This window comes from Gossypium arboreum, chromosome 6 (assembly GCF_025698485.1).
Source record: "Gossypium arboreum isolate Shixiya-1 chromosome 6, ASM2569848v2, whole genome shotgun sequence".
Classification (NCBI taxonomy): domain Eukaryota; kingdom Viridiplantae; phylum Streptophyta; class Magnoliopsida; order Malvales; family Malvaceae; genus Gossypium; species Gossypium arboreum.
Genome location: NC_069075.1, coordinates 82,713,924 through 82,727,131, shown reverse-complemented (window position 1 = coordinate 82,727,131; position 13,208 = coordinate 82,713,924). Strand labels below are relative to the sequence as shown.

At 34.2% G+C, this 13,208-nt stretch overlaps 1 protein-coding gene across 2 annotated transcripts; it reads left to right on the top strand.

Moving 5' to 3' along the window:
• Positions 1–2,627, top strand: LOC108484672 (ethylene-responsive transcription factor ABR1-like). 2 transcript variants are annotated; one of them, XM_017788547.2, is made up of 3 exons: positions 1–299; positions 396–858; positions 1,654–2,627. In XM_017788547.2, the coding sequence occupies exons 2-3, from the start codon at positions 513–515 to the stop codon at positions 2,397–2,399; spliced, it is 1,092 nt and encodes a 363-aa protein (XP_017644036.1). In that variant the 5' UTR covers positions 1–299; positions 396–512; the 3' UTR covers positions 2,400–2,627. The 2 variants fall into 2 exon arrangements, with proteins under 2 accessions (XP_017644036.1, XP_017644035.1); XM_017788546.2 differs by having other exon boundaries at positions 8–858.
• Positions 2,628–13,208: the final 10,581 nt, after the last annotated feature.

Genomic DNA, 13,208 nt, shown 5'->3' with positions numbered 1-13,208 from the left:
ACTAAACAAATATTTAATAAAAATACTATTTTATTCAGTAATTTAACATATACAAATTAATTTATCTATTTTTATATTAGAAGAACTAAAATGCAATCCATCGGGGATTTTGTGGTGGTTTTATGAAGTGGTAAATTTGAGGAGTAATGTGTGCACTATTTGAATGGCGGCTGAAACTGATCAAAGCTTCAGCACTAGAAAATCCTTGGATCGACATATAATAAAATCCTTTCACCTTAATTGCAATACAAAGGGTCTTCTCTCCTTCAAATTTTGCGGCAAAATCCCCTCTTAGCAGGGTAAGTCTTTATAGAATTATTATTATTATTTATTCAGTAAAGCCAAAACCGGAATCCCCATAGATTATATCGGTGTTGATGTGCTTACTCAACAAGGTGGCGCATCAAAGGGGGTCAGGTGAGTACGTCAGGTTTCCTCCGGCTGGAGATGGCGGTACTGAAGAACAACAAGATGGCTACTCCCATCAAATACAATCCCAACAGAACCAACCGATGATGATGCTGCAGCATGGAAACCGAGCACAAGCAACCCAGATGTCTGGCCTGACGCATGGTGTTTCTGGACAAAGGGCTTCTGCTTACGGTGCTAACTTAGCTGGCATGGCCCCATCTAGTTTTGGCTACAGTGGCTCGGCCTCAGCTGCTTCACCTTCACCTTCTGCTTCCCCTTCTGGTTCTGGTTCCGGTTCCGGTTTCGGCTCTGGTCTCTGGATTGGTCAGAAACGAGGGCGTGAAGAAGAGGTCACTGCTCAATTCATTGAGTCTTTACCAAGGGTTCAAAGAAATTTTGCTGGTTTTAGAGGCTCCATTGCTGATTCATCATCTGGTGCAACTATGGGTACATACTTTTTCCATCCATTTCTTCAACTACTCTTTTTTTGCACACTGATTTTCATTATCTTTTGTCGTTTCCATTTAGTTAAAATATAGGCAATCGTTCCTGTTTTTCTTTCCTTACATTTTCATACATAGATCATATAACCATAACCTATATATATAATTATACACATGCATACATACATACAGTACATATATTTTACTTTCTTACTATTAGTCTATTACCACTAATTTAATAAAACCATTTTAGTTGTCATTCATCACATAACTGTGTGTTCATTACTTTCTTTTAATAAAACTATAATACAATATTGCATGTCTTCATCAAGTTATATTTGCCTTCAACTTCAAGGGCAAGGGAAAGGAAGAAAATTTTTAGGGTTTGGAATTAAATTATAAATTTTAAGATAATAAAATGTAAGTTTATTATTTTAATAATTTATATATTTATAATTTATAAAGGATTAAATAAATTTTTTATGATTTTTAATAAAGTTAAAGGTGCAATTTTATTTTATTAATTTAAAATTTTAAAAATTTTAAAAAATCTTAAATGGAAAAAGTTTCATTTTAAGGGCAGACGTCTGCGAACTCCCCTAAGTAAGCCCCTGCTTAACTTGGTGGTATTCAACTTTCAATTAATTAACTCTGGAGATTGGACAAACATTTGTAAACTCAAAGCTGCAATGAAACAGTTGATCAGTATTCAGCATGACCACCACCTTCATTAAGGATTCAACAATCTCTCAATCATCAACCTATATTTAACAATCTCTCAATCCATTATTTTGAATAGTTGCTGAAGAGGCTGCAAGCACTGTTGCACCACCAACTACATCAACAGAAACATCAGCAGCAGCCTATGAAGAAACCGCGGAGCTAAGGAGGAGATATAGAGGCGTTAGGCAAAGGCCGTGGGGAAAATGGGCAGCAGAAATACGTGATCCGCACAAAGCAGCAAGAGTTTGGCTTGGTACGTTTGATACAGCAGAAGCTGCTGCAAGAGCCTATGATGAAGCTGCCTTGAGATTCAGGGGAAACAGGGCCAAGTTAAATTTTCCGGAAAATGTCAGGCTTGTTCCTCAACAAATGCAGAATTTTCCTGGTACCCAAACATCGGTTTCTAGTTCTCTAACAACCCATTTTTCAGCTTCTGATTCTACTTCAATGCCAACATATTACGATTCCCAACCTCTCCAGAGCTCTACAAATGATATGCTGAGAGACTATTGGCAGTACTCTCAGTTGCTACAGAATTCTGGTGATTTGCATGGACAACAAGCTACAAGCTTGGTAGACCAAATGATTCAATATTCTCAGTTTGCTAATATCCAGCAGCCAATGGTGTCGTCGTCTTTTCCATCTTTGCCGGCTTCTTTTGCGGCTTCTGGGTCATCATCATCATCTTCCTCTGCTTCTTTTCCTCTGCTTTTTGCTGAGCACCAACAAATGAGCATTTTCAGGCAACCCTCTGATCGAACTCCGGCAAGTGAGTCAGATTTTCCGGTGCCGCCGTGGTCTTGTCCTTCATCCTCTGGTTAATAATAGTAATCTCATTTTTATATATAAATATTTTTGAAAAAATTAGAACATGTTTTCCCTTCTTATTTTATTATATTTTTTGTTCAACTTATATTTTCGTGTAGTATAAAGTAAATAGGGGATAAAAACACAAGGATCTAGGATTTTATGTAACTTAAAATGTTAGAATTCATTAATGATGTACTTCGTTGTTTTCTATTAAAGAAGAAATCTTGTTGTGCTTGATAATTATATCTCGCTTGCCGGCTCGTCGCGTTCTTTAAGAAAAATCCTCTCGACTCTCGAGTAGGCCTTTTACTATTTGTTTGAATGGAGGCCTAAAAACGTTGTTTATGCAGGCAATATGCATCTTAGAGTTGACTTACTCATGTCTATTTCTGGGAAGTTGAAATATGGTGGATTGGTTAAAATTAGAATTGAAGAGATTACGTCTCATGGCGAATATTCATATTCTTCCATCACAACTGATCCTAAGTTCATATCAGAAAAGAGAATGAAGGAAAAATAGGTACGGTTGACACTTGGGAGAGCGGAGAAAAGAGAGAGAACACATTAAGGACCTCAGTGTTTGACTCGACTTGCAGCATTGGCAGGCAGCTATCCAATCACGTCACAACTTGGACATCGCTTTACTATCACAAACCTCCCACCATAAAAAAAATGTCTTTTCCCTGTTCCAACGCCATACCCACGACCATGTCAAATAGTAGGAATTGTTGGTTAAAGATGTGTCTCGTAGTAATTTACTCTTATTTATGGTGTAGGAGTTATTTAATAAAATTGATTTGAAACATTAATAAATTTTTTACCGTGTTGAAATTTTTAAACAAATCATTCACTTAAGATCAAGGCTTAATATAAAAAATTTCCTCTAAATTGTACCCATTTTCACAAATAAATACCCACTACTTCTTCTTCTTCTTCTTTTTCTTCTTTTCTATTAATTTGAGTTATTAAACTAATTTTTTTCTAGTATTAGTACCTCCTTTAGTCAGCCATTAGTCAACCTTGGCCAACCAATCACCAATCAACACATGGTAAAAAAAACCGCTTAAGCAAACCCCTTACCATCCCTCTTTCTCTCCCCTGCCTCCTTTCCCTCAACATATAAGCTTCTATCAACAAGGGTTGAAATCCCACATTTTATGAAAACAAATCCCTAAAACTCCTAATTAGATAGAGACAAAACTACAGCGAGCTTTGAACTCTAAACCCACCAAGTTAATTCGCTCTACTATTTATTTCAGCTCTTACTGAGTCCCCAACTTAGAAAAGATAATTTATATTTGTTTATACATATAAAATGCAAGTCCTTTCAAATTCTAGCTAATTCTGTAAGGTTTTAGGAAATCGAATGATTCTACTCAATTCAACCCTTCGACTCTTGTCCTCTTTGACTCAATTCAACTCGTATGGTCTATCTTCTCTTCAATCCCAACTTAGAACCAATAGTTCATGAGGTACGCTCAAATTTTCAACTATTTTTAAACATTTTCCTTTGTTAAATCCTTGTTTCGTTCTTCAAAAAGAGAAATAGAGAAATGAGTTTTCTTTTAAATAATGTACTTTTTAAAAAAATTGAGTTGTATTTTAATGCTAATTATTAGCTAAAAAGGAGAAATAAAGAAATTGTATGAATTTTTTATTGAATTCATGATTGTTAAATTAGATAGGGATGTTTGGAGATAGCCATTGTCCAATATCACAACATTCTATTCATACCATGATGTCAAAGACATGTTTTTCTATGAGAGTTGGAACCATATCCAATGAAACCCCAAGTAAAGGGAGAAAGGACAATCAATGGAAAGGGGAGAAGCGACAGTAGGGGAGAGAGGAGAGAGATGGGAGTGAGGGAAATATTTTTATTTTTTAAATATTATTTTTGATTAATATTAATATAATTTTATAAAATAAGAAAAAAATTCATTTTTTTAGAATTATTTAAAAATTCATTTTTTTAGAATTATTTTGTACAAATAATGAGATAGATTGCTTATGTGACTTTTTTGGCATGAATTGGTGATTAGGTCACGCCATTATTGATTAAAGTTTACTAACGACTGACTGATTAACAGAAGTATTAATGTAGGGAAAAATTAGTTTAGATGCCTATTTGAGAAAACGAATATAGTTAAGGATTAATGTGAGTTGATTTAATTAGGTTTAAGGAAGTTAGTTGACCAAAATGAAGCTTTTCTTTTAAAGCTTGAATTTCAACTAATTACTAAAACAAATGGGTTCAAGTGCTAAGAAGTAAATATAAGCTTAAATATGGTTGTCCAATGTCTATTACTAGATCATCACACTCTTTTGTATGGAGGTCTTTGTCTAAAGTTTGGATGTGCTACGGGAAAGTATTCACTAAAGTGTAAAGGATAGAAGAGTTGTTTTGTTTTGGGAAGATAGTTGGGTCTAGGGTATGAGGCCTTTGGTGAATCATTTTGTAATCCCTATGGAAATGCAAATTTCTAGCTGCGTGGTTGATTATGTGACTTTAGAAGATGGTTAGGAATGGAATTGTTTGACACACTATATTGATTATTAAATGAATATCAAAATTGCTACCATGACACCTACTTCCATGAGGGCTAACCCAGATTTATACTTGTGGCGTGACATTGCCAATGTCAAGTTTCTAGTGGCAACTGCCTACACTAAGATTGTGTGTAACTCTTAGGGTCCAACCGATGACAAGTGGAGGCGCATTTGGAAAATCCATGGACCTTAACTTGTGAGACAAATTGTTTGGTTGGCAGCACATAGTCACTTATTGACTAATTGCAAGAGATGTAGAAGAGGCATTTTAACCATTAATACGTACCAGATTTGTTCTTGCTATATTGAAACTACCTTTTATGCTTGCGAGATTATGTCGAGGCCAGAGATGCATAGAGCCAACTGGTGCCAAATACAAGAAGAAACAATTTCTTTGAGTTCAATTTTGATGTTTGCTTGGTACGGGGTATCACCAATCAATGGTGTATTATTAGGAAGGAAGTTGTTTGGGAGAGTTGTTTTGTAACAACATGTTTTTATACTTGGAAGCAATGAAATTAGTTCATTTTTCAGAATAAAGGCTTGGACCTTAAAAGAGTGTCGCAGTGAAGCCTATGTATGGCTTACAATGATCCTGTAAATAGCATTGTTGCTTCTTTCAGCACAAATGGCGCATTGAGTAAGTCGATTCGGTTGGCTTCAGATCATCATTGGAGCACATTGAGATTATTGTATAAAGTGATAGCACTGAAGCTGTCAAACTGGTTAACCATGGGTGGGACGGATTCTATCATTCTGCTCTTGTTAGAGAGCTACATGTTTTGTGTAAGAGACAATGAAATGTCATAGTTTTTGGATCATCAGTACACCCCTTGGTGCAATAGAAAAATATTTCGACGACTAGAATCCAGGGATCCATGTATGAGGATCGGACCCAGGCTAAGAAAGGATGAAAAATATACCTTTGATGATCTGAAAGTTGCACTGGTATGACGTTTGATTCCTCAATCTGTGTCATAAACCACAACGCAAAAGTCCTAACCTTTATGTAATCCACCCGGATGATAACTGATTAGAAAAATCTCTCAAAACACTTTCGAGAGAAAAATGAAAACAAGTTTTTCCTTTTTGCTTCTAGTCAAAAGATAGTATTTTTGGGTAAGAAAATGAAAATGAGATTTTTTTTTATTCATTCAAAACTGTTTTGAATAATTATCAACCACTAAATGGAATTCTAGGATTTTATCTTTAAGGAGATATCAATTTAATTTAAATCAAATTTTATTAAATACAATATTTAATAAATTTGAAAAGACAAATTTATAAATTAAAATACATGAAACATATTTTCACATTATTTTAATTTAATCCTCTATATATGTGTGTCACGTGTGAAATGATATGTAATTCTGCAAGTATACACGTCGAATCAATTAATAAAGTGATAATTGAGATCGTCTCCACAGGGATTAGAACGATATAATTTGGTCAAGTTATTAGAGTGAGATATGATTAATGTTATGAAAAAATTAATGATAATAATGCAATGGTAATTAGAAGGAATAATAATGTATGCAGTAATGAAAACTGCTTTGACATGACCAGACAAGAGTAAGAATACAACGAAAAAATTCGAAAATAATCACGTGAATAATATGCAAGCGAACAAGTAAACAACTAAAAAGATGTTATGGCAAAGATACGATGGAAAATGATAGAGGGTCTACAATGTTGATTTGGAATGTCAAGATTACTAAGAATATGCCCTTACTAACAATAATGCCTTGACAAAACCATACTCAACCTACTGCACAGAACAGTTCTAAAATGGTCTATTTCTTTCGAGATCAAGACCTCAAGCTACCTTGCCTTAAGCGATATATGTCTATAGGCCTTTAGCATGATACCTTGCAATGTTTTGTTTTCTTTCCGTATGAATGCGACTCCATGTCTAGAGGCTACTACAAGTGTTCTATCGAATATTCGCTCATATCATTCAATCTCAATCTCATTAACCTAACCTTGTCATATTTAGATTAATTTAATGAACATGTTGTACATCCATCTATGTCTAGAGTTTGAAAACATGTAATTTTATAAATAAATAAAAACATAGAATGAAACAGTGTATTAAAGCAGATCTACACTTCAGTCATTAAAGAAAATAAGAGTTTCATCAAGTAATCCTAACCCTATGAGATCTAGCTTATGAATTGTCAATTAAAATTCAAATCCAAAGTATCATTCCATTAAATCAATTCACGAAGAGTAATCAAGAAATAACGGAAGGACTTTGGGAAGATAGCTTCCACTTATCCAGCCCACACTGTAACACCCCTTACCCGTATCTGAGATTGGGATAGGATACGAGGCGTTACCGGACTTAAACAAAAACAAACATGCAAAACCAGGCCATAAAATTTCATCCAATCTAAAACCCTTCAAAACAAGTTAAAATGTCCCTATTATGGACCTACGAGGCCCAAAACATACCTTATTGGCAGTCTGGGACTAAACCGAGAACTTACAAAAATTATAAGAAAATTTCTAGGTTAAAGCCTCACAGGCCCGTGTGGAGGCGTTGCACATACCCGTGTGCTTGGGACACGCCCGTGTTTTTGGGGACACGCCCATGTCCCACACCTGTGTTGAATTTTTGGATTTATTATCTATTTTGAACCTATAGTGTTTTCACACGGCCAAGCACACGCCCGTGTTCTTAGCCCGTGCCCCTTACACGGCCTGGCACACGCCCGTTTGGTAGCCCGTGTGATATTAGCGAGCATTCTGTTTATGACGTCATCATAAAAATTTAAGGCACACGGCCAAGCACACGCGCGTAGCCAGAGGCCGTGTCCTCTACACGGTTGAGACACACGGTCGTGTCTCCGCCTGTGTGTTTACTACCATGCACGTTAACCTAAAATTTAAGGTGTAGGGGACACACGGCCAAACGACACGCCCATGGGGCTAATCATGTGTCTACCTATATGGACAATTTGGAGGCTACTCTCTAAGCCATTGGTCACCCTTAAACAATCATACACTTCCATATGTTCAATGGCATATCCCATGTTATATTTAGACACTTAAACATGCAACATTATAGCATTACTATGACTCATTCTATACTAGACCATTAGTACACACAAAACCTTATCTTTTAGTCATTCCACACCAATTCCATGGTTTACCATACCCCTTATTATCATTCCATTATGAGTGCTAAATCATGCAACCACATACTAACAATTGAATAGTCATCCATCAAACCAATACATACACATCTTAGTATGCATGTAAAGATAAACTTAGGGATACATCCCAATCATTAATATGGACCAAATCACATGGCCACATACAAAATAATCAATACCCAAATGAGCCATTATACTTGGCTACTTCAACATGACACATATACAAAAAATAGACAAGTTTCCTATACATGCCATGACCAAAATAATTAACCCTTTTTACACCCAGATTTCTTGAGGATAGTATGATCCGATCTCCGACGTTCCCTGATCCTTTGAGCTAGCTTGACGTATCTAAAGAGAAGGGAAAAGAGAGGAGGGTAAGCTATAAAGCTTAGTAAGTACACATACCGATAATCTACATTTTTGCAATTATTGATAATCTACGCATAATTACTTATCTATTATGATACTTTTCATCATGTTATATATATATATATATATATATATTTTACCTTTCATATTCATATGCACATGCTTATCCAAATACAGATCTTTCCATAATATCATCATATACTAAGTCCTCATAGGGTTTTAGTACATACTTATGCCATCTTGCATACATATGGCTTACTTAAATTTTACTTTCGGAATTCATATAATGTTACCCGTTGAACACTTGGAATATGATTCGGACACACGAAAGAAATGCATAGAAGTGTCTGAACATAGCCTTGGCTACCTGACAGAAAGTGCACCGAAGTGCCTCATATCACAGAATCACATGCCGCTCTCAACGGGGCTACTCAAAGAGCTAAGAGAGTATCCAAACACAACTCAGGATACCCAGCACCTAGACCCTAGCATGTATTACATATTAAATGAGCTCATAAGACACATGACTGTCCTAGTGACATGTCACTTGTATCCTCAACTATTCATAAGGTTCAAACGGGATCTTAGACTTCCAGACCTTTACCGAACGTACTCGTATAAATGGTTTCTTTCACATGGCCAACGTCACATAATCATATAACAAGGTATCAAAACATGTTATATTATCAACATAGCCAAATAAGCATATTAAGCATACAAATATCAATAAATCATTTAATGACAATAATTAATGTATTTATTTGCATATGTACTTACCTCGGTACAAAATATTAGAAATCAAGCCTAAACCTCATAAACCTTGCTCTTTCCCCATCAAGACCCGTATCTCAGTTCTCTTGATCTATAATACCAAATTTAGCTCGTTTAATACATGCATTACTCAAAATGACCCCAAAATTCATACTTGGGTAAAATTACTATTTTACCCCTATACTTTCATATATTTGCAATTTAGTCCCTAAGCTCGGATAATGCAATGTATGGGATTTCTTGGTTACCCAAGCCTAACCGAACATTTTTCATGTTCATAACAGCCCACATTTTTCCTTCATTTCATATTTTCCTACCCTTTTCTACAACTTTTACAAAATAGTCCCTAAAGCCCTTTCCATGAAAAACTACTTAGTAAAAGTTATTTACCATCCTTTAAACTTTCATATCCCTCTATAAACCATCAAAACATAAACTTCTCATACATGGGTAAATTTCTAAACATGTAGAGAGAGCAAGTTACCAGGATTTTAAAAATACGAAAAACATTAAAAAGGAGCTTGGGAGTACTTACTATTGAGCTTAGAAAGCTTGAAAACCCTAGCTATGGAGAACCCTAATTTTCGGCAGCAACATGGAGAAAATGAGCTGATTTTTGGCTTATTTTCCCATTTTATTTCATTTATAAACCAAATGACCAAAATGCCTTTAAAGCCTTTCCTTCAAATTTTTCCATACAAGCCCATTTTTGTCCAAAAACTTAGAAATTGGGAAAATTACTCTTTAAGACCACCTAATTAATAATCCAAAGCAATTTAATACAAATTGCTTCTAGAACACAAATTTTTCAACTTATTCAATTTAGTCCCTAACTTCCAATTGGACACCTTATACTTAGAATTTCTTCATGAAAGTTTAACACATGCATATATTCATATTCTAAACCTCATAATGATCATAAAAAAATATTTTAACATTAAATTTGTGGTCCCGAAACTACTATTTTGATTAAGCCCTATTTTGGGATGTTACACACACTCCAGCAATATAGTGTCCTATGGTAGCTAAGAAGGACTGGCTTCGTCTTCCTCTTTCCATCTCTACTCAGCCGCTACCTTCTATTTTTTTGCCTAAGTTTTTTTTTTTGCCCCCTTTAAGGTTTCCTCCTTTTGCTTTTATAATTTTTTTCCCTACGATAAATCCACCAGCTCATGATTTTCTTCCCTCTTTTTCAGGTAGATATATCTAGTACAAGTTCAATTGGGCCTAAGATCTGTACGCTTTGAGTGTTGACTGAACATCTTCTCGACATTGCCACGGCATTCGTGTTGACAAGCTATCCAACCCTTTGCCCCGACAAACCTTCACTCCTTTACTTCTTTACTTCTTATTCCTCATCTTGCACTTTCCAATCCACCGCCATGCACAACCCTTCCACCAGCAATTAAAAATAACTGCTCCTAATGTAATGTTAAAATAAGAAAAATACTAATGGAATATCCTAAAATGCAACTAAATATACCTAAATAAAGGCAATTAGCTATATCTAAAGGCATGAAATATAACTCTTTTCAAGAGTTATCAATATGCACATCATGTACATATATAATATGATTAATTTTAACATTGTCAAATTAACTTAATTATTAGAACATTTTTATAATCAATTTAACTTTTATGACATGTTATACATGATCCCAACTTTCATTACATTTTGATCATCTTAACCAAAGGATGTGACCTTATAGGATCCTCTAACACTGGCAATAACATTAAAACAATTATAATGTTACAAATAATTAGTGACATCTAGTAATGCTCGGTAATTCCCAAGCTGCAGGAAGTCATGGTTCAACATGGTCTTCTGTGATAATATTATTATGTAGTATAGTCCAATCTTTTGCTTCTTAATTCTCAAGTACACTAAGATAAACAAAGAAGTATATATCTCATATCAACTCATTTGAGCATGGCCATACATTTTGTCTCCCTTCAAGAGGCCTAAGATATTTCTTCCATTATGTAGAAGAGATAAATATTATCTTAATCACTCACATCCCAATACATAGATTGTGGTACACCCAACACCAGTATTTATAGTACAACCATTTACGAAAGACGTTTGATTGTGTCAAAGCATACGACTTACAATGTTGGAACAGTGATATTCTCGAGTCTAAAGATCACACATACAATTATCACTATGAAAGCTATTGTAATTATTACATAATAATCCAAGAAACATTCTCATGATGGGTCAATCCAGTATATTATTCTCTAACATATACTTATGAGTTGATTTGATATCACATATCTATAACACTTGTCATCAATCAAGCACATATTAGTCTTAATATATTATTGTTGTCCAAACTCACAATAATAATTGATTAAGGATATTTAAGAATGACCATTTCATTCTTTGGACATTATTATACAATTTATTTTAACATAAAAATAAACACTGAAAACAATAATAGCAATGCCTTTATTAATAATATAGGTAAAAACATGTTCTTACAATTATCATATGATTGGTTTTTGGGCATTCCCAAGAATGGTGGTTCATGCTCTACACCAAACGAACAAAACTATGGATATTATGGCCAAGTTGACTCTAGGTCCTCGGCCTGACTTGCATCTTTTTGGAGCCCCTGTACCTGAAGTGTTGCACCAGCCTTTGTCTGATGTGTAGGGATCTCAAAATCTTATTGCTTCTTATTAGATAGGAACCTTTTCTTTTAGTGTCCTTCTATTTGTTACAAAAAATTAATAAATTCATATATATCCCTAGTGTCTTTAATATGAATAATTTCTAAGTGCATAAATTCTAATATATATTAATAAAAAATACTTTATTTAAAATTTATTAAATTTATTTTTATTTTAAAATCTTAAAATTTTTTCCCTTTTATCTAGATCGCCTATTAAAAACTTTCATATGATCTCTCAAATTTTTGTTAAAGATATCGATTATGAACACTTCTTTTGTTTTTCATTGGTTTTGTCAATATCAAGAGAAGGATTATGACAATAAGACATATCCAACATAGCTATAAAAATCAAAAGTAAATCTATTGAAGAAAAGTATGCAGAATAAATTAATAAGAAGAACAAGTCAAATTATGTAAATCAATTAACATTTTGTCATTTTATAGTCAATTGAAATTATTAAAAAATCTCAAGAACCCAAAATAGGAATATTTACCTTATATTATCAAATTGTAAATATTAGATATTCCAATAAAAATGGTGACTGAAAATAGTATTTCTCTTTCGCACAAAGAAAAAGATGAGCTTCTTCGTAGTAAAAAGAAGGTTAAAAAATCGAACGGTGTCCTTTTTAGAGAGTTTAGAAGCATTATATCTTATAATATACCTTACTCGATAGAGAATTTAGGGATTATGAATGTCTCTTGGATGACCGAAAGATATGGAGGAGGAAGATGCTAAGGGTTTCTTCCCAGTCCTTGAGAATCAGGTGGATGAGGAAGGTAACATTTTTACCTTTTTTTTTTCCGAAGACGAAAAACAACGCATTCTACTAAGATGGGATAGAACACTTGTAATTAAAGTATTTTGGAAAACCCTAGGATATCAATATATATTGTTCAAGCTTAATCAGATTTGGAAACCATCTAGAGCTCTTCAACTTATAGATTTAGGGTACGGTTATTTTGTGATCAAATTATTGAGTTTTGAAGACTTTGAAATAGTGGTTAAAGAGGAACCTTGGTTTATTAATGGTTGTTTTCTCACCATGCGTTGACAAATGCACTAGCTCTGAATCTAGTAGGAAGTATGCTCGTTTTTGTATTCAGGTCAATACCAAATACCCTTTAAAGAGATTCTTGATTATCGATGAGAGAAAACAATAAATTTAGTATGAAGGATTAGAAATTATTTTTATTTTGGTGTGGCAAGATCAACCATCAATAGGAATCCTGTTGGATCTAGTGCCCTAGGTGTAGTATTTTCGCCTAAGTACACTTGTAATTTTTTCGAACAG